Source organism: Melanotaenia boesemani, chromosome 14 (genome assembly GCF_017639745.1).
Source record: "Melanotaenia boesemani isolate fMelBoe1 chromosome 14, fMelBoe1.pri, whole genome shotgun sequence".
Classification (NCBI taxonomy): Eukaryota; Metazoa; Chordata; class Actinopteri; order Atheriniformes; family Melanotaeniidae; genus Melanotaenia; species Melanotaenia boesemani.
Window position 1 is genome coordinate 14,667,486 of NC_055695.1, and position 22,188 is coordinate 14,689,673.

Sequence of the window (22,188 nt, forward strand, 5' to 3'; positions counted from 1 at the left end):
AACTGAAGCTGTTTCCTGGGACTCATTACTGCTGGCGGGATTTGGGAGTCAAGTTCGTCTGGGATTTGAAGGAGAGGAGAAACATGGGAGGTTTGACTGAATGGGTCTCTTTGTAGCTGCAGCTCGTTTAAACGCATGTCACAGTCTCACAGACAAGCTTGGCAGTGCTGAGTCACTCATCGGTGGCCAACAACACTCGCCAGCTCTCTGCATGGACACACACACTTGTCACAGTTGCTAAGGAGCCTACACAGTTATAATGATTATCTTTATTTGCACCAATCTGCAACTACAGCTAATCAGTGAAATTTATTCATGACTGGTTTATTATAATTGTATGCTTTGTTTAACAAAAATATTTAAGTTCAAAAGTCTGACTTTCCTAGTCATGTCATTTGCATATCACCCCATATTGTTAAAAACAGTCAAGGTAAAGTCAGATTTAAAAACAGTGTCATTACTTACTATAAGAGACAATAGGTAAACATTATATCTGTGAAAAAGGCGTGCATTTACTGGTGTTAACTTTCCATTCTTTAACAATGTTTCTTATCTACTACTGTGCTTTATAGATACTTTTTTGTCAGCATCTACAATCACATAAACTTGTGGCAACAAAATCCCAGTGCTAGCCACTAAATTACAGCATGATTTATGAAACAGACAGAACCACATGCAGTTAACATCTACCTGGTAGAGTGCTGATTGTGTTCCTCCTGGGAATGTCCTTTCCTGGCTGTGCCTTCATATGCCCCTTCTAACTCTGACTGCTGGGAGAACGGGCCACAAACTGAATCTGAACATGACCGTGACAGAGAATGACATTAGTAGCTTCATCTCACTATTTTTGGAATAAAGCAAATTATGTCTAAGATGTACAGTAAAGAGGAAACACAAGTGAGCCAAATTTGAATATAGGACAGTATATTGTAATATAAAATGCAAAACTTTATTATAACCACTTAATTCAAGAAGCTGAAAAAACTCCTCTGGGTTACTTTTCAGGTCACAGACTGGAATGGTGTCTGTGAGCCACATGAAGATGACATTAATGCCACGAGTGAGAGACAGACTACATTAACTTCTGTGTGGAGACTGTAATCCCTACCAGGACAGTGAGCGATTCTACAATAAAATAAATAAATAAATAACACTGGCTCATCAACAGTAACTCGAAAAAGCTGTTGAAAATGAAGTAGTAAGGCTTGAGAGAAGGATACAGGTAGTAAGTGTGGAGGGTTCAGAAAGTCAGGAGAAAGTTCTAGTGATGTGGTAAACATCCAGCATTGTTCCAGTACCTAACAATAAATCTTACTCATTTTCAGTAAATACAAACCAGTTGGTGAGACCACTGAAGTTCTGGAGAGACTGTTATTGGCTCACCTCAGTAAGCTAAGTAAAAGGGGTTGAATATGTCTTTATCAACTAGCTTCAGCAAGCCCACTCATCTGGAAAAAGCAGGCAGCATCACGGTGATCATATTGACTTCTCTTGTACAGTTAACACAACTTAGCCTGCACTGCTGTATGAGTAGCTCCAGAAAAATACTGTTAGATGCCTCCACAATTTCCTGGATTGTTGACTACATCACAAGTAGTCCACAGATTGTGAGGTTAGGTATCCAGTAAGGTGGACAGTAGCACAGGCTGTTACTCTTTACTCTGTACATCTCCAATTCCCGGCACAGAATTCTGTCATCTGCAAATATACCCAGTTGACTCTGAAGGTGTGGGGTGTATCGGTGATAGGCATGAGGCTAAGTGCAGAAAAGTGGCTGACTACCTTGTACCATGGTAAAAATCACCTCATGATGACTGTAAAAAATGACAAGGGTGATCACTAGAGTGAGACTAGAGTGAGAACAAATCAAACACTATTTCCATCCTGGGAGAGAAGGTAGAGGTGGTGTAGGACTACAGAACAGCATGAGTTCAGCAGGACACAATGAACTGACAATGCAACACTGAAGCTGTGTAGAAGAAAGTATAGAACAGACTACTTATTGAGGAAATTTGGGTTCTTCAATGTTTTAAAGAATTTCTTGCAATTCACTTCAAATCTGTGGTGGAGAGTGCACTCTGGTTTGCAGTGAGATGGGGCAGTAGTATCAAAGACTCAAAGAACCTAAAGAATTTGAACAAGACTTCATCCCTACTTGCCTTCTCTGTCCCTTTGGTCAGCTGACCAGCTACTCCTGCAGGTACCGAGGTCAAGGAAGAAGCTCAGAGGGGAAAAGGCCTTCTCTGTTGCTGCTCCACAAGTGTGTAATAATCTGCCTTTACACATTAGAGAGGCTCCTTCCCTGTCCATTTTTAAAACTCATCTTAAAAATCCATTTTTATTCTTTGGCTTTTAATCCCAGGAAGACTTGTTTTTTTTTTTTTATTTGATTATGTCTCATTTTCTTATTTGTATTTATATTGATTTTATTTGTGTGCAGCACTTTGTTTCAGCTGTGGTTGTTTTAAAGTGCTTACTTAATAAAGTTGGTATGGTACAGGAAGAGGGGTGGCTGTGCTGGGGACTGCTCTGCAGCCACTGGACATGATTGTGGGATTTGAAAGTTGCACAAGTTGATTAATGTAAGATATAACTGCAAGAGCTCAACATAAAGAAAGCAAGTTATTCTTGTCAACAGCAACAGTACCACACAGTGATTTTTATGACTGTCATTTGTTAATTTTATGCAGCAACAATATAAATTATATTTAGGAATTATTATTGAATCTTCAATTTTTAACTCAATTACAAAAATGATCAAAAACTGTTTTACACTAATAAACAAAAGGGCACAATCTGATGCTCTGTTGACATATTCACAATGAACCAACATAGGTCATGAGCCATTAGGCATTCTTTTTGCTGACTCTTTATCCTGTAAGATTTCTGAGGAAGTTGATCGTGTTTCCTTGTATGGAAAGGCTTGTGTTCCTTATGAACTTTGGGCATTACTTCAAATAAACCAGATAAAAACCAAATGAAATGCAGCAGGTGGAAAGGAAATGAAAACTTTCCAGCAAAATTCCAACTGAGAAGGAAATAGCCAGAGCAATTAGACTTGGTTTAAAAATACTTTACTAAGTTATAGTGCTACTAAATCAATTATTAGCAGTGTTTTTGGAAACCATAAGAAAGATAAATCACGCACCAATGCTGTGTCGCAGGGAATCATTGGTACTGGGACGGCTCCCGGAGCGTGTAGGAGGTCGTGAGTTGTATTGAGAAGGAAGCAGGCTTCCTTCCTCACTCTTCTGTCTGCTCCGAGGGTATTCCCTGTCCCTGCTACTCGCATGTGTCTCAGAGATGCCTTGATGGTCACTGTGCATGACATAAGCACAAGGAATACAAAAAAGAAATAAATAAAAAAAAAATATCTGGTTTTGTGAAAGTAAGGGGTGTTCATATTACATCAGTGCTACTATACAGTGTTGCAGTGTTCTCTGGTTTAACAGAGTTACAGATATCAAAGAGACAAAAATGATGCTCCTTTGTTTCCATGGCCATGTCATTTTAAAACCTCATAACTTTCAGAATTACTCATCTTTTTCTTATTGTCAAGCATACAGTGTGTGAAGAATGGCATACTTTCAGTGCTTAATCATTCTTGTTCCACTCTGTTCCTGCTCATTCTTTTCTATGCATTTCAGGCTTTGCTATGGTTTATGGCAAAATGTAAACGAACCACTTCTTGCTCTGACCCACTTGCTCTGAGCATGGAAACAACTAAAACTTGCAGGGCAGTGGCTCCCAAAAATTGGAACTGGACAACATTCTTTTCGTGAGAAAAAGGGCAGAAGTCAGGTGTTATTATCCAATTACAGGTTTCACAGGCAGTTCACAAATCATATGAAAATGACTTCTGTTCAAATACCAGCTAATTTACCTTTAACCAAAAGTTAGTGCATTCCTTGCACACGCTATCATGTTGTCACCATCAGGAAGTACAGTGGCTTGCAAAAATATTCACATGCACTGAACTTTTCACTATTTTGTCACATTACAACCACAAACATTAATAAATTGTATAATTTTCTGTGAAAGACTGACACAAAGTGGCACACAATTGTGAAGTACAAAGAAAATTATACATGATTTTAATTTTTTATTTTAATATATGCAAAATGAAACAGAAAAGTTTGGTGTGCAAAAGTATTCAGCCTCCCGCAGTCAATACTTTGTGGAACCGCCTTTTGCTGCAATTCCAGCTGGAAGCCTTTTGGGTATGTTTCTACCAGCTTAGCGCATCTGGAGACTTAAATTTTTGCCCATTCTTCTTTGTAAAACAACTCAAGCTCAGTCAGATTAGATGGACAATGTTTGTGAATGGCAGTTTTCAAATAATGTCACAGATCAGGTGGACTGCCATGTCTTGCTAGGTTTGCAGTTGTGTCATACTCATTTTATTTCTGGATGATTAACTGAACTGTGCTCCATGAGATGTTTAAAGCTTGGAAATTTTTTTATATCCTAACCCTGCTTTACACTTCTCCACAACTTTATCCTTGATCTGTCTGGTTTGTGCCTTGGACTTCATGATGCCGTTTTCTCTTCAATGTTCTCTTAAAGCTCTGAGGCCGTCACAGAACAACTGCATATGTACTGAGATTAGATTACACACAGGTGAACTCTATTTAGACTTTCGGTCAACATTTGATCATTTAGCAATCAACAGGCAACATCTGAAGGCAACTGGTTACAAAGAAAAGGGGGCTGACTTTATGGAATTGTCTGTGTGCATTCATAAAACTTACCCTCCGCTTAAATTACGAAGAGAACTAGGGGTGACTGGTCGCTGTAAGGGCTCATCACCATTTGGATGCATCAAAGGTGTTGTCTTCCTCTTCACTTTCGTCATGTTGGTCATAATCTACCACATTGGAACATTAACTTTAGTAGCATGTTGACATTAAAAAGAGAGAATAAATGTGCAATAAAGACTATTTGGGTTTATTTTTAATTTTAACAATGAACTTTTTGTCATCAAAGACATGGACTCAGACAAACTGTACGACACCATGACAAAACCTGCATCTTTCAATTTGCAGATTTCTGTCCGCACATCCAAAATGTAAAAGAACTGCTGGAATGTACAGAACCTATAAGGTTGGATTTACTTGGCCAGATTTCTAGTCTTGAAATCACAGTAAAGTTAATAAAAAACAAATACAGAACAATTACTTAATATGAAAAGTTATTTTTGATCTCAAACACACAGTAATGTACGCCACCAAAATCCTTGACATAGTAGATAAAATACCATTAGGGAAATGTCGTACAGGTTTCAGTAATTTTGTAGTTATGCTCTAACCCTAAATCTCTGCTAACTGGCCCAACTCAAAAAGGTGTGTAAAGTGATAGGTCACTGTGCATACAAATGCTTATATTTTTAAATATCAGTGGCACTACATAGTGCACAATATATCTGAGGCAGGACACACCTGTTTCATTGTCAGTTCCCTTTAAAGAGGAAAATGGTAAAATACATGGTTAAATTACCTACATGTACATACACCTTTTTTAAAAAAAAAAAAAAAAAAAAAAAACTTCTATAGGGTCTATAGAGCACTTTACAATGTGTTTTTCTCATTCATTCATTGTTGTTTTATCTTATTAGAGAATTGCTGAAAATATGTACCATACTGGCATTTACAAGAAAAATAGCATAATGTATTTAAATTCTCCGCGAACTGAGCATGTCCCTGTAGAATGCACATGCAGAGCAGTTAAAACATTTCAGTTGAGTTGAGTCAGGTTTCTTAAACTGGTTAGTATTGAATAGAAAAACCATAACTACACTCCAACAACTTGCACTGTGCATCAAGCTGGTCTGCAGTCTGACGTGAGTTTAACTGTTGAGCTTGTGTGGTGTGTTCTGCTCTTACTCCCAGGTACTCAGTGGTGAGCAGAGTCTCTCCAAACAGTTCTCTGTTCTGTGGTTGAAGAACTTCCTCTTTGTCAAGTTCAGTTTCCATCAAGTCTTCCTGCGAGTAACAAATCAGCTAAAATTACACAAGTTATGGTTGACATGAGGCTCCAACACAACTGACACCATCAGTTATACAATGTTTTTAGTGACACTTTCAACTTTAATAATAATAAGATAAAGGACTCTCTGGATTTGATGGTTGCTGTGAATGTGGTCGCTTGAATTTTGTTAAATTTGCTCAGACATTCTAAATATAAACTTGTTCTCTGTAAAGGAAATAGATAATTACAAAAAGCACCACAATGAATATCACAAACAATGGCATGAAGGCAATTAGAGAATTTATGCAACCATCGGGGATGACACACTTAAAAGACTTATCCTCTGGAGTGTCTCAAACACACACAGTAACTGAGTCGATAACTTTCTGTCATATACCTCATCTTGATAACCCACTTTCCCACAACATACAATTGTTCAAGCCCAGCAACACCCTATAAACACATATGCAAGACAAACAGGCGAGACACAATCAATATCTGTATCATGGTAAGACATCTACAGTATATGTTTGAGAAATGTGTCAAAGCAGTTCCTTCCTGGTTGCTCTTCCTCTCACTCATTTTTCTTTCTGTTTCATATATTTGCTCTTTTCCTTGATGGCTCATATATTTTGTACTGAATCAGTGAGGAGATGGACAGTCATTATGCCATTTAATATTTATCTAAAAGGCTGAAAGACGGTCTTACATCATTGTCATCTTCCTCCTCTTCATCATCCGACTCTGGCCCTTCTTCCTCAGCTATTGGAAAAGAGAATAAAGATGTCACTTCTCCACTGTGCCACAATAGAATATAATTCTAAAGGCATATATAATAAGTGTTATATAATAAATGTAAATAGATTTACTGAATTAAAGGATTACTTCGTTTTGGATTTCTAGTGCCTTGCCTGTATACTGACACAGTAAATTTGTTTTCACCAACCTGAGTTTAGCTGTTTGATGATGAACTCAATCTGTCTGTTGAGATCTGGATTTTCCTCTCTGTTGTAGCACCGAAGAATTTCCTCTAAGCTCTGCACACATGTGGCAACACATTCACAATGCTTGTTTTCTACTGTAGTTAGCTCCAACATGAAATCTAAAGTTATAGTGTAAAAGTTCATGATGCTAATCTCACAACATGTTACATGCAAGAATTTATTTTTGCATTTATGTTATCAATATGTTGTCCTTTAAAAATAACTTTAGGACTTTTCAATATTTACGTACCAAATAAAACTGTGCAGACAAGCAAAACTATGTATAGAAAAACAACAAATAAAACAAAACTAAATCAAAGTCACACAAAACCTGAGAACTGAATAGAATCAAACAGAATCATGAAAAGTTCTTTAATAAACTTACATCTTAAGAAGTGGTTTATAAAAAGTTATTTTTCCAGCTGACCAAATCTCTTAAAAAAATAAATAATGTTTTAGATAATCTGATGAAAGTGAAAAATATTCAGCATCATTTACAATCTCCATTAGCCCAACATTTAATGGCAAATGTTTTTATTATACCATTCCCATGGGTATGAAATAGAAATGCTGTTAATTGGCTTTCTGTGTCTGGTTTATCTGAACATCTGTTTTTATCCACCTTTTCACCAATAAACACTAACTCTGCTAACATAAAGGAAGACAAATGCAGCCAAAAAAAAACAAAAACAAACTATCTCCATTTCCTCCAAACAGTATTTCTGCTGTCTCACCATCTCTTTGGCTTCCTGTCGCACAGAGGGGATAGACAGGATACTGTACAGGGCTCCATTCACATATGGTCGAATCTGAGGACAATGCAGTGACAGCCACAAATATCAACTCTGTCTTAGTGATCTTAAGACAAATTATAACAGCAGATGCAAACTGGAACTATGGACACAGAAGACGGACCAATATTTACATTTTAATGGCATGATCAATGTTGATGCAGGTGTATTACAGGTAAAAACAACTGAAGTGTATCAACACAAACCAAATCTTTTAACAGCTATTGATAAAAAAAGAATTGAAGTGTCATATTTTAGAGGTATTCCTAACTGTACAAAATAAAGCCACATATGGAGCCAAACAGGAAGCAAAGCTTAACTAAACTTAGCTACAGAGCAAGCTTAGCTAATTCTGCTTGGGTTGCATTGACATTTGAATTCAACAGATCCACTAGTAGCAAGGCTGTACTTATGGATTTATGTGATAATTACTAATGGCTGGTTTATATGCTATATAGGGTGTATCCAGTGAAAACTGTAATGAGCACATTAAATGTTTTCTACATGAAACATCTGTGTTCAGTGTGTTGGCAGATGTGTGAATCACCTCATGGTTCTCATGTCCAAGGAGGTCAGTCAGAACCTTAAGTACATGTTTGGCATTTTCTGCACACTTCCTTTTCCCTGTATGAAGACAGCCATCCAACACACAGACACACACTTAAATTTTGCAATAAAAATATTTTCTGTGTCTAACAATGAGTTGTTTTTTTTTTTGTTTAATATATGCCTTGGATTAAAAATTGATCCTGTTAATCCCAGTAATGTTTTTAAATGTTCTATATGCTTCCTGTGTGTAAGACTCTTCTTTTGCTTGAGTAACCTGAACTATCAGCCATTTATTGAATGTATGGTTCTCTGCTTTTACGTCTTTGTTCTATTGAGTACAGTCAACAAACAATATATAGCATTCAGGTTGTGTAATAACATATCTGGTTGGAGGGCGGGGGCATTTCTAGCTGTGTCCGGGTTACATCTACTTGTACTTGTCACACTATTACCTTTAGTTCGCAGACACAAGTTCATTAGCAGAGCTGCAGAGTAATCCAGGGTGTAGTCACTGAGGCAGTCAGAGTCTTGCAGCTCATCCACGAGCCAGAAAATCAAATCGTCTATTATCATGGCTGTCTGCTGGCTTCTCCTAGCAAAAGCACAAATATCCAAGCTTTTCATCGTAACAAAGATTCATACTTATACCTATGAAAAAAACGCTTTAGAAGTGGTTTAATTCTTTCTTATGGTTTCAATAATCTCTTCACTCTTACAAATAATGCTGTTAAGTATCTTGTCCATGTTAATAAAGGTGCATCATGGCAAGAAAATAAGACTATCTATTCTGTTGTATCAAAACATGTTTACTTCATCAAAACACTTTTTAAATATGGTTTAACCCATTCCCATTCCAGTTAAATGCTCCTCAAATGATTATCTATGACATATTTGGAGAAAACTCAATGAGAATTTTTTATATTGTAACTTTCAAACACATGTGACATGTAAGCTAGATTTGTGTGGAGTAAATACTTTATTTCAGACTGATGTTTGAACATCTATCAAAACATAGATAAATAAATAATCTGAGCCCTTTGAGATGAGTAGGGTCACAGAACACAGCTTTAGGGTTTACCAATATTTAGTCCAATTTTGGAAGTCATACTCAGCTTTTTCTAGAGGCTTATCTAGGCACACAACTGACACTGCTTAATGAAGCTCAGAGAAATGTCTCCTTGTCTGATACCTTCCCAGACTTGTTACTATCACAACAAATGTCTCCTCTCTGCCTTTATACGCTTTGTTTTCCTGTAATTTCCATAAAAAAATATTAAATAAAATAAAAGTTAATGATTATGCATGTCTAGTAATTTTACTGGCTACGTGCTGCATCAGTGCTCAGCCGATTCATTGTTTACACAGTAAAATGAGGGTCATAAACTTTCTTGCAACATGAAGTCTGAATGGCTACTGTAGCCTCTGGATGTTACATAGAACCTACCACAGTAAAACACACATTAAAACAATAATAAAACAAAGACTATTCACGTCGTCACAGCACATCATGCAGCCAAGCACCTGCACAATCACATATCTCCCATCAACAGAGTTTTAAACTGCGGGAGGCAAACGAGGGCCTGGCGCTGCACTGTTTTTTTAAATTCTGTTCCAAGTAAAGGAAGCAGAGAACATAAATGACCTCTTCCCAAAATATGAGCGTGTTCTGAGGCAGAAAGACAGACCTGGGATGGCAGATTCTGCGTTGAGTTGTATTTAAACACAAGATAAAAGCAGAGGTATGGAGGGAGTAGCCAAATAATAGCTTTATAGATAAAAATGTACCTGTAAAGAAGCGTGCAAGCAGTCAGGGACAGCCAACCAACCTTAGCAAAGTACAGTGATGTGTTTGTGATTTATACCCAGTAATGAATCTCAAAGCAGCATGGTACACAGTTTCCAGCATATGTGATGAAGTTTAACACAAGCAACATTCTCAACTTTAACTTCCTGAGATGTACAAACAGTAAGACAATAAGGTTTGTCTTTTGATTTTGTTTTCTCTGCATTAAGCATGAGCCTCAAATGCAGGAGTTGGGCATCAATTTCCCTAAAAGCAAACATTTAACTGCCTTCAAACAAAGGTTCCTCACAGCAAAATGACGAGCGCTACATTTGTATTTTGGACATTTTTACCCAAATCATTTATATATATATATATTAAATAGCAATGACCCTAAAACAGAACCCTGTGGGTTCCTCTTATCAATAATCAAAAATCAAAATCAAAAAAATCTGTGGAGCAACCATCAACTTTGACACACTGAGTTTTGTCTGAAAGGTGATTAGTGACCGAGGCCACAGCAGAATCCGTAAGTCGGATGCTGACCAGCCTATGCCTCATCGCCTCATGATGTCCTGTATCAAAGGCTTTGGAAAAATCCATAAAAAGAGAGGCGCAGTGCTGTTTGCCATCTAGCGCCGTGATTATATCATTCACAACTTTAGCAGCAGCTCTGACTGTACTGTGGGACTTTCTGAAGCCAGCTTCATGTTAAGATAAAATAGCATTGCTATCTAAGAAGACCTTTAACTGATCCAATCACAAAATCTTTGCTAGAGGTAACAGATTAGAAATTAGTCAATAATTATTAAGATTTGATGAGTCACCACCTTCAAAAACTGGAAGAACATATGCCTTTTTCCTAATCTTGGGAATTTCTTTAGTAATGAGGGTAAAATTATAAATATAGGCCAGCGTCTCAACTTTAAAGTCAGCAGCAAGTTTTAAATAAAATACATCCAATTTGTCTGGCCCAGCTTTGTGTTCCTCCGCAACAGTGACGGGGCTAAAGTTAAATTTGCAATTTGAAAGAGGGTCAACAATATTAAAAGAAACCTGATTTGCAGATGACGAGAACACATGAAACACTGTGCACAGCTGCTAGCTCACTGGAAACTGAAATGAAACAACGTGTGGGAATGTGGGAATTTACTGAAGATTTATTTTGTTTGACTCAATGCTGTAACTTCTATTTTGACTATTACTTGTAAAAATTGTTCTTACTCTGGTCACTCTATTGTGAAATCCTTTGCACAAGATGATTCACAAAGATCTTTTTTCAGTGGCATGTCACTTGTGCAACCACTTATATACAATTTTTGTGTGAAAAATTGCAAAGGGTTAAAAAGGAAAAAACAGGTCTCATATCAACTTGTATGGCCATGTCCCATTTTCTTCCAAAAAAAGAAAGAAAGTGTTCATAAAGACTTTACCTGAGGCTAAGTTTCTGCAGGGCTACCAGTACATGCTCTCTTGTCATGGAGTCTTTTTCCTCCTTTCTGAGGGCCTCTGTCAGAAGTTTCAGAAGAATGGGAATTTGGGAGAGGTAAACCCGCCCTGTGATCATAAAAATAACAGGAATAAAGATCAAAAGGAAATAAACATCCTCACGTTCTTAATTAATCAACATAAAAGCTAAGAGAAGTTTCAGTAATTAAAAATCGGGAGTTTGGAAGTTAGGCTTAAGTACATTTTTAAACTGGTAAGAACAATATGATACAACTGACTTTTAAACAATTTCCCTTAAAGAGACCTGACAAAGGTAAACTTGATGCAGAAATAGTTTACCAACTAAGCACAAAACCGCGACATCAAATTGTCAAAGAGGTTCAACAAATATCACCTGTTAAAACTTTTTTTGTTACCAAAAACAAAAAACTAAGTTCTGTCCTCCTACAAAGTGACCTTTAGGTACAGTACTAAAGTCAAAAGTTTGGGAATATTTAGCCATTCATTTTCAAGGAGTAGATGTGTCCAAATATTTGACGGATACTGTAACTCGCTACGTTTCTGAATGAAAAGCTATTAAGGTCTTCCATCAATGTCAGTTTCTACAAGTATCCAGTAAGGAAATAACTTGCCTTCAAGGATACAATGATGCTTAACTAAATCTAAAAGAGAACGCTAAAAGGGGACTTACCCTCTGCAAGAGAAGCAAATGTATTGATGAGGCGAGCCATGTATTGTTGGACAGTCTTATTTGTTGATCTCAATAAATGAAGCACAGTTTTCTGAAAGAAAAAACAGGCTAAATGTTTAAAATGAGATCTTTTGCTTTCGTAGTCATACAACTCTGAATAAAAACAAAAGAAGATTATAAAATTTTATTTATATAGCACTTCTCACAGGGAAAACTCATTTTATGAGTTAGTATTGTTGTTATTTATTTTATTTTTTTTCTTTTAATTTAGTTTATATAATCTTTGGGACTTGCGATGCCCCGATTACTATACTTGCGATTATTCTGTTGGTTTGGGTTTGGTTTGTGTTTCACATACATTTCCATACATTCATGCACTGCTTACATCACTGATATAGATCTAACACATTTTATTCGGTTTCTCTTTAATAAATTATATTTTTGTAAATAAACCACTTTGTGCCTGCCTCCCTCTTTGAGCCGGGCTGTAACACACTTAACTATCCACACCCATTTTTTATGGGGATTTAATACTGAGTAATTTTGAATGTGGAAAAACTAACTAAACTGATGTATTTTGGAATAATGTATATGTTACCGTATGTAGGCAGGCAGCACACTCTTTTATTAAGAATATTTACATGCATGCATTGTCATATTATGTTAGAGTCTCCTTAATAATAATAAATCTTTATTTGTATAGCACTTTTAAAAACAGAGTTTACAAAGTGCTGAACAGCACACAGCAAAGAAAACAATGACAAGACACAAGAGTACAGCATGAAAATTAAATAGATAAAATATTATAATATTATAAAAAGGCCAATCGATAAAAGTGTGTTTTAAGAAGTGATTTAAAAGACGATACTGATGGTGCCAGCCTTATCTCCTCAGGCAGGCCATTCCAGAGTCGACCAAGCAGAAAAAGCTAGGTCACCTTTGGTCTTGCGTTTCGACCCCGGAACAGCCAAAAGAGACCTGCCTGAGGATCTAAGGCTGCGTGGAGGCTCGTAGGGTGTCAGTAAGTCCATAATGTAGCTGGGTGCCAACCCTAAACGAGCTTTAAAAGTAATCAGTAAAACCTTAAAATCAACTCTAAAATGCACAGGGAGCCAGTACAGCGAGGCTAAAGCAGGGGTAATATGTTGTCTTTTATTGCCACCAATGAGAAGCCTAGCTGCTGCGAGAGATTTATTTTCGAGACCGGAGAGGAGGGAGTTGCAGTAATCTAGTCTGGAGAAGTTGAGTGCATTGATGACTTTTTCTAGATCAGGTCGGGAGAGTACAGGTTTGATTTTACTGATTGTGCGCAGGTGAAGGAAACAGGACTGGATGACTTTATTAATGTGAAGGTGAAAATTAAAATTGGAATCAAATATTACACCTAGGTTTCTGGCAGATGGTGTGATGTTAGTGGAAAGAGGACCGAGACTGTCTACAATATGGGCGGTGGAGTGAGGAGGGTTGATTAAGATAATTTCAGATTTATAACTGTTGAGCTGAAGAAAGTTTTGTGCCATCCAACTGTTCACATCGTTGAAACACTCTAACACAGCAAATCTGTGTGTCATGTTTTGTCGGGCTATAACGTGTCCTAGAGGGAGCATATAAAGTGAAAACAGAATGGGACCTAAAATAGAGCCATGCGGTACACCACAGGCAATGTGGGCAGAGGAGGAAGTATAATTACCTATGGTGACCGCAAAGGTTCTATCTAAAAGATAAGAGTAAAACCAATCAAGTGCAGTGTCTGTGATGCCAACCCAGGTTTTAAGACGATCCTTGTACTGCTACATTTTACCAGGTAAATCAACAGACTCCATATCTAGTTCAATTGGTCAGGCATCCCCTTACTTCATTCAATATGTACATTACTGTGGGACAAATATAAAATACAAAACTTTTGCAGGACTGCTACTCTTTGTAGGAGGCACACTTCATCGCAGAGCTGAAGTGCTGCTAATGCAACGATTCCTAATAATGGAATGAGCCATTATCTAGTTGTTATAAATTTTAATCTTTACTCTCATGGCTCTAATGTGTTACATTTACTATAAAAGTTACTATGTACGGTGGCCCTGAAGTGTTACAGAAATACAAAAGCCACAACACTCCACAATTAGCCAAAACACAAAAGCTGCAATGGAAGTTTCACCGCCTTTTTTTTGTTTTTTTTCTGGAATTTACACGCATGAAGTCCGCCACAGAAAATGAGCGGTGACAGATTTACTAGGTTCACTCCTTTATTGTCAGCTGGGCAATGACGTGGGGAGAAGTGATGACATGAGGCAGAGGGGGAGCTTGGCGTTTAAATAGAGAGGAAAGTGTTTGCTGGTGGAAAGAGGCTTTATCAAAACAAAAGAGGCATGGATCATTCAGGGTGAAATTGATCATAAAAATTATTAAAGGAAAGTTGATAATGAGGTCATCATTTTGTACGCATTTCTTTCAGGTTGTAGTGTGCAAAGCGTAACAGTATCCATTGGAGGCATTTTTACATATAAGGACAATTAGTTGGATTGGAACATCTTTTTGATGCCTAAAGCAGCTGAAAAGAATCATAAAACCAGAAGTTGTTTGAGGACACATATCAACATTTTTTATCAGGTTGTTTTCTAAGTTTATTGGCACCCATGTGTTTAAAAGGGGTGTTGTCTCTGAACAAGCTGTTGGAACCATCCCAATTTACTGTTTAACCAGTTTTGGAAAAACTTATCACAGTGTAGTGTGAAAACAACAACATGTAACTGCACCATTAACCCACCTGCTTAGTACTGTAGCGCTCCAGCAGATCATTGCTTATGTAGGCCTGAAGAACGGTGTCTCTCTGTTCACCAGGGAGTGAGCGGGTGAGTCTCTTTTTTAAAAAAAACATTAGAAACCGACCCAACAGTTAGACAGAAAAAATACATACTATGTTTTCATTTAGGCTGACAAACTACTGCACTCATTTAGGTTACATGAAAATTGCCTACGGTTATCATTTCTCTGATTGCAACGTTTGTCATTCATTTGTCTAACACATTTATCAAAAGAGATTTTCTTTTGATTATCAAAAGTGATTTTCAACAGAGGAAAATTAATTCAAACCATGTCTGGAGAAAAAAAAACATGAATGAAAGAAAGCATGGAGTAAAACACTGTGGGGTTCACTAACTTGCCCATTGTCATTGCATATTATAAACTGGGGAAGTTTAAATCAAACCAGCAACTGTCCAAAAGACAAAAAAAAAAACAAAACTTTCTCCTAAGCTACAGCCATCCTAATGTCAAATCACAGAACAGATACACTGTACTGTATTGTAAAATATAACTAATTTTTAATTACAATCATACTTCAAATGGTATAATAATGAAGATTGCCTCTACAATGACAACCATGACAGCCATCATTAACATGTAACTCAAGGCTGTATGAAGTCAGGCTGATAAAGCAGGAATTTCAAACAAATATAAAGTTATACTTAATTGGAAGCTGGGTCATGTTAACTGTCGACAAGAACAAACTCTTCCATAAAATAAAGATGCAAAAGTCAATTATTAAAATTAGTACTTCTTCTTTCCTTTTTTGAATGGGAGAGTCAATTGTTAAAGCAAAGTTAAAAGTAAAACAAACAAACAAATAAATAAATAAACATCATGAAAAAATGCTGGTGAGCTGATCATTGGACAATAATAAAATAATTTCTAAAAAACAAACAATCTTACCCAGCGCAGGGCCTGCAACAGCAGACACCTAAGTCTGTCTGGGCCTTCAAGCAGGTCTTTCTTCAGCTTCTCATAATCTAACGAGGGCAGCATTGGCACTTCCTTAGGTCTTCTGGAGATAAATAAAAATGCCAACCTTGCTTTAGCATGGCACGAAACTGTACAGATCAGCAAATAAAAATAAGTAAAACACTTCTTCAGACTTACTGTGGTGCAATGGATGCCCGAAGCATGGAAGAGGCCTAAACAAAAATGGAGTATATTTTCTTATTTCATTTATCACATTCTTTATTTGAAATGTGCATAAAAAAACATGCAATTGTTAAAATGGCATTTTTGACATTTGTGATAATTTTCATTTTTCATATGGTTGTCCCATATTAAGTAGTAGTTTCCTCCGCCTTTAAACACTGAAGTTAATCACTATCCAAGTCATTATTAGTATTATAGGCATGCATGCATCATGCTTGGGTTACATGTTAAACAGTGAAATGTACATTGCGATATGGTTTGGTTCCATCATCCATGCAACAAGGCTAAGAACCAGAACCAGAGAAGGCAGGTTAGTTTCTCTGCAGCTGTTAGCCCTCAGAGTGCTCAAATTCTAAGCTTGTGGCTATACCACATGTTAGATCTGTTACCATCAGGGAGGCAGAACAGATCAATCACTGCAAGGACAAACCGGTTCAGGTACAGTGTCTTCCCGACAGCAGTAAGAAATAATTGAAAATTCCACCTCATGTGCCTTAGCAAGATACTACATGTTTTTTGTCCTTTATACTGCACTAAACACCTGTGTCTTAAATAAGGGACGTTGCATTAGCTATGCTATGTGATATATATTATAAATTATATGTTATAGGTTGTGTTAAATATTTTATATCATACATTATACTCTGGCAGCTATTACTCTATTTTTTCTTATTTACTATGCTGTAGCTACGTTGTATTTTGTCTCATTTATGTTGCTGCAATTCTATTTTATTCTATTCCTTCTGTTGACTGGAGGACTTAGTAATATCGTTGCACTTTTTTGTTGCAATGACAATAAAGTTCTATTCTATTCTATATGAGACAAAAAGAAATGGTAGCTCATAACTATAAAAAATATGTATAAATATTATTAAGGAGGTGGTGGTGGTGTGTGTGTGCGTGTGTGTGTCAGTGTCTGTCTGATGGGTAAATCTAGCAGTGTGGGTGCTGTAGCTCTCCTTTGTTTGAGAGAGGATTTTAAGCTCTGAAACACAATCTGATGCAAGTAAGGTTGGACCTATAGAGAGGAGGCTGCATACAGTCAGGGGAGTGATCCATGTTGTCTGAGATAACAGGTGGTCAGGTGACATTTTTGCTTTTTTGTAAAGTAATTAATGCAGGAAAAGGGTGGGGAGTAACTGAAATTCTTTCTTCCTGTAATCATGCCCTAACCTGAGGAATGTTGAGGAACAAGTGGAGTTTTTTTTCTGAAATACCTGAGTACGCCACATCTGACTAAGAACTATGGCATTTATATCTCAAACAAATAGCATTCATGCAAATTTGTACCAAATAAATTAACAATTGTGCCATCACTTTCCTGCAACAAAATCTTAGACTATACTTATTCTCCAAAAAAGTGAAAAGCTTTAGGTGTTGTAACAGTCCTGACAAAAATCATATCCAAATTACCAGGAATGTTGACCATTTTCCACCAGCAATAAAGACTAGTTTAATAACCATTTAAAACATTTCAAATCCAGATTGATCGTCACTTTTCCTTATAAAACCATGAGTTTATCCTCCATGGCAGTTATGCAAACACAAATTATAAAATTATTTTGTTAATCCCCAGTGCCTGCCTTTAATGGTGTTAAGAGCCATTACCCTTACAATAAAGGGTTCTGGTCAACTCTTTTCATATGACTGTATCCAAACCGTTCCTGTCTCAATGTGAGCCCAAGAGGATTATTTTTACATTAAATAATCTTTTGTCAGCTATTCTTGTACTGTCATGGTGTCTGGCTAAATTCTTTCGAATACTATACCAGTTAACATAAGGGAAGAAAACTGAAACTCACAGATAACCATAAAAAGACAGGACAACGAATAAGGAGATTTGAGAGGAGGAACAATGTCTATAGTCTTTAGGAACAAATTAATATAATGAGGTAGTATGCTCAGAAAGACGCTTGTTTGGCTTCTTAAGTGGGGTCAAACAAAAGGGGTCATTCTTTGAACGGATGAAGACAAACAAATTTCTTAACTAGGACAATCTAGTGCCAAGCAGAAAAAAACAATATGAGGGAATATGGGCTGAATACAATTTCAGGCAAACATATGCATTCATGTTTCTGTGGAGCAGACATAATAGCTATATGAAGAGGAGGCACAGCGAGGTACAAGCACAATGAGATGTGGAGCAATGACAAGAGGAAAAGATGAAACCATATGAAACTTACATAGCCATCATCATAGGGACTCATAGAGTAATATCCCTTTGTGGACAGAAGCATCACAGACACACACACAAACACAGATTGATTGTTCAGTTTAAAACAGAAAAATATGAGAGTTCAACATGACAACCACAACAAAGACAGCAACCTTTATCTTCAAGTTGTGTATTTATTAGTATGAATAGTTCTACAATCTTTCAACTATTTCTGACTCCTTTTCCAATAAGGCAGTCTGAGGGCAATTTTTTTTAATTTTCACAGTATTTTGCTGATACCTAAATAATCTCTTATGTGGGGTGCAGAAAAAAAAAGACTAGCTACAACTACGTCACTTCTCCCTAAAGGACAGCACCAGTGTACCCATTTAGCTACATAATTCTAAGTCAAAGTACAAAACTTCAAAGGAATGCTTTGTCTTGATTGACAGCCCTCTTAGGTTTGAGTTATTACTGTGGTTGGTGTCCACAAACCCTTAAAGGCAAAAGTCAAAACAATGGGGCCGGCACATGTTGTGCTCTGTCAGGTGAAATAACTGGTTTTGTCATTTTGGCTTCATAGAGGGTGTGATCACTGACAGAGTTTTACAATGATCTAGAAAGAAAACCAAGAACAAAAGTGCTGTTTAACAAATATTGACAAGGACATTAAGCTGAGTTTTAAATTGGCTCTCAGACTCTTGAAAAACTAAATCAATTCATAGAAAATTAAACTGTGAACCAGCAATGGCACTAGCCTAGAACTAGCATACTCTCTTGCGGAGAGGGGGTATTCTATGCAACAAAGTCACACTGCAACAATGATTTAATATTACAATACAATCTTAGAGGGGGTCAGTTTAGTTTTTAGGCACTATGACTGGAGTAAATATTTCATTTCACAGGTTCAAAGTTATAAAGTTGTCCTTTTATTAATTTCTGATGAGTTTTTAACATAAGGCTAAGACTGTGATCTATTCCAGTGGTTCCCAACCTTTTGTCATCAGGGGCCCCCTTCATCCATACACTAAAAAGCCATGGACCTCCTGCCCCACCCCATGCTTGGTTTTATGCTTTCAAAAGTGAGATTCACACCATGAATAATATAGTCTGGTTGAGTCATGTCCTTTGATAAAGCCAAAGCTGAATGAACAACATATAGCCTTACTCTTTCGTTAAAATAGGGAAAATTTGTGGACATTAATCACAATGGCTCTAATGTTCAGAGCCTCAGGACCCCCTGTGCCCAAATTGGGAACCACTGATCTATTCCATAGTTTCCAGGATATCTACTGCACATTTAGGATGTGGGTTGTGACTCATGACAATATGTACAAAGGGAAACATTTGGCACTTCTTTATCTTTACAAATCCTTTGCAAACAACATTAGTTGCCCTGAGTGACGTGGTTCTTGTCAGTACGCAATAGTTGAAATCGCGTCTCCTGAAGGCCTTGTGCTGTTAATCATCCTATCAATGAGGTATGAAGGAGAGAGAAGGAATAGCTGGGTCTGCTACTTACAGTGCCAGGCCTGGTGAAATCAGTGCTCTGCATCACGTTCTGCCTCATCTGGCTGCTGAACAAGCGAACGCACACACTTTGCAGGTACTCAGGAGAAATCTGAAAGAAAAAAAAAACAACAAAACAAAACTTCTTCCTCAAGTTTTAAGACACTGTGAAGTGTGTAAAGTGGGGTGGCTTGGGTTGGTGCTCCGGGTCTGCTGCTGGGGGCCCGGGCCTCTGGCCCTGGACTGCCTCTAGCCTCCGTGGAGGCGTGGTCGAATTTGCATGATCTCACTCACCACTCTTCATCACTGATCACTCCTTGTTTCTCATGCTCTGCATGTTGACACAGTCACTGAGTTGTCCAGTGGGTTTTAATACTAAGCAATAATTATTATTATTTATTTATTTATTTTTTCCTGTGAGTTAGTATCTGGTCGCTGTTATGTCTTTTTGATTTGGTTATTATTCAAAAACTCTTAATGACTAGCAGCACTGTTTTTTCTGTGTGTATGTTTCTGCTTTTGTAAAAGTTGTAGGAAATTTTCTGGTGTGTTCATGTACAGGTGTAACAGTTTGTTGTCTGGTGATGGTGTGGACTGAAGGGTCGTTGCCTTCTGTCTGTGATCTTTTTGTCTCCTTTCTTCTTTCCCTTTTGCTCTTTTTACTATTTTCCATCTTTTTCTGTCCCCTCCGGTCAGGTCCAGCAAGATTACATAGATTGCGTGATTCAAAGTAAATAAATAAATAAATTAATCACATTATCAAGAGGAGCCTTACCCATAGGCCTCCCCTTGGCAGAGCAAATTTGTTCAGCACTATACAGCAACCAGATTATCATTTTGCTTGCTATGATGCTGGACAGGACAAGTTTAAAAACAAAAAAATAAAAAAAAAATAAGACACTGTGAAGGAAAAGGGTTACTATATGCAAGTCCATGTTTAAAAGCCAAGCTGTGAAATAGAAATGTCTATTTTGAAGCTTCACTGTGTGCCAAAAGCACTTATTAAATGGAATACTATCAACTTCGCATGTGTAATAACAGTTGGAACACTCATTTTTATTTGTCAGTACATGATTTGTATAAGCGCATAAATCATGAGTTTGTGAAGGTTAGTGTGTGTGTCTCTATCTTATGCCCATCGGCTGTAAGTAGTTTGTAACTATAGCTTGTGTTTAATTATGTGTTAGCCTGACAGCAGGCTTGGCCTACCATTTTTCCGCTGACTGTGGCTTCCAAAGAGTCGACCAGCTCAGCAGTGATTCCAATCAGGTTGTGGTAGTCGGCTTGCATCTTATTAAACCTCCGCACATAGCTGGTGACACGTCGTTCCGATTCAGCAAGCTGAAGCTGTAACTGCTGTATGGCCTCTGTGCAGTCACACGCATATACATACAGACATATCACATCACAAGTTTCAATATGTTAAAATGTCTAAACATTTATCTAAAAATGATTTGAAATGGAAAAAAAAGAATGAATTAATTTCCATCATTCTAGTTTAGCAAAATTTGCATCTGTAAAGAAAAGATTGCTTATATGTATGTTGTTGCCCTTTTACTTTGCTCCTCCCTGTTTAAACCTCAGCTGGAATTAGCTCTACTTTTTTATTTTATTCAAGAGACACCTAGATTCTCCCTGACCGTGTCCCCTATACACTCAGACAGATGACTTCAAGTTACAGAGATAATAATCACACACAACCTAAATATGAGGTCCGCAGTTGTACAGAAGATCTCGAAGAGACTCTCCAGCCCATTTTTGGTGGATTCTTCTTTTTAATTTTTCCTCATCCATATATTTATTTAACTCCCTGTAGCTCTGACCTTTAGTTACCCACTCTGCAAATTGCCAGACTGCTTTCTGGGGGACAGACAGGCCTTTCTTGAAAGAAATAGAAATACAGTACAATAACAAGGCAACTTGTTCCTCATTTATTTTGGACTTCCAACACATTTCAAATGTACATTCTATCTTTGAGGGGATGTTAAGTAATCATTTACCTTTACCAGCCTTTATTTATAATAACTTGAGTTACTAAAAAAACAACTTGCGTCCATATTTATTGTTCTGCAAATCTTTCAGTAATCTCCTCTGTCTAGGTACACTTCAGCAAATATGCAATAAGCAGGTGTGGTCTTATACACATTTGTTTGAGTCACAAATGTCACCTGTGAGCTGCAGCTTTAGGATGTTCTTACTATTCTATGAACTTTACTGAAAAAGACTTGAACTGTGAAGATCAGACAAGCTGACCAAAAATGGCTGGTCTGACACTTACTGTGACACATCAGTTATACTATGTTGTATTTAGCTAGTTATATTTACCTTTAGCGCTCCTTCCTCCTTCTTTC

General features: G+C 37.2%; 1 protein-coding gene across 7 annotated transcripts in view; it reads right to left on the reverse strand.

The window, feature by feature from the left end:
* LOC121652561 (lisH domain-containing protein ARMC9) overlaps positions 1–22,188 on the reverse strand; it is a 32,039-nt gene that overhangs the window by 5,403 nt on the left and 4,448 nt on the right. For 5 of the 7 annotated variants that reach the window (XM_042005382.1, XM_042005386.1, XM_042005381.1 and 2 more), the window contains exons 7-24: positions 22,163–22,187; positions 21,047–21,204; positions 19,851–19,949; positions 18,357–18,392; positions 16,129–16,163; positions 15,922–16,033; positions 14,978–15,070; positions 12,214–12,304; positions 11,507–11,630; positions 8,743–8,882; positions 8,289–8,365; positions 7,685–7,759; positions 6,914–7,004; positions 6,677–6,729; positions 5,883–5,981; positions 4,752–4,867; positions 3,149–3,318; positions 691–796 (exon numbers count right to left, since the gene is read on the reverse strand). In XM_042005382.1, coding sequence (XP_041861316.1) covers positions 691–796; positions 3,149–3,318; positions 4,752–4,867; positions 5,883–5,981; positions 6,677–6,729; positions 6,914–7,004; positions 7,685–7,759; positions 8,289–8,365; positions 8,743–8,882; positions 11,507–11,630; positions 12,214–12,304; positions 14,978–15,070; positions 15,922–16,033; positions 16,129–16,163; positions 18,357–18,392; positions 19,851–19,949; positions 21,047–21,204; positions 22,163–22,187 — 1,700 coding nt within the window. The other 2 variants (XM_042005388.1, XM_042005387.1) reach the window with 2 other exon arrangements.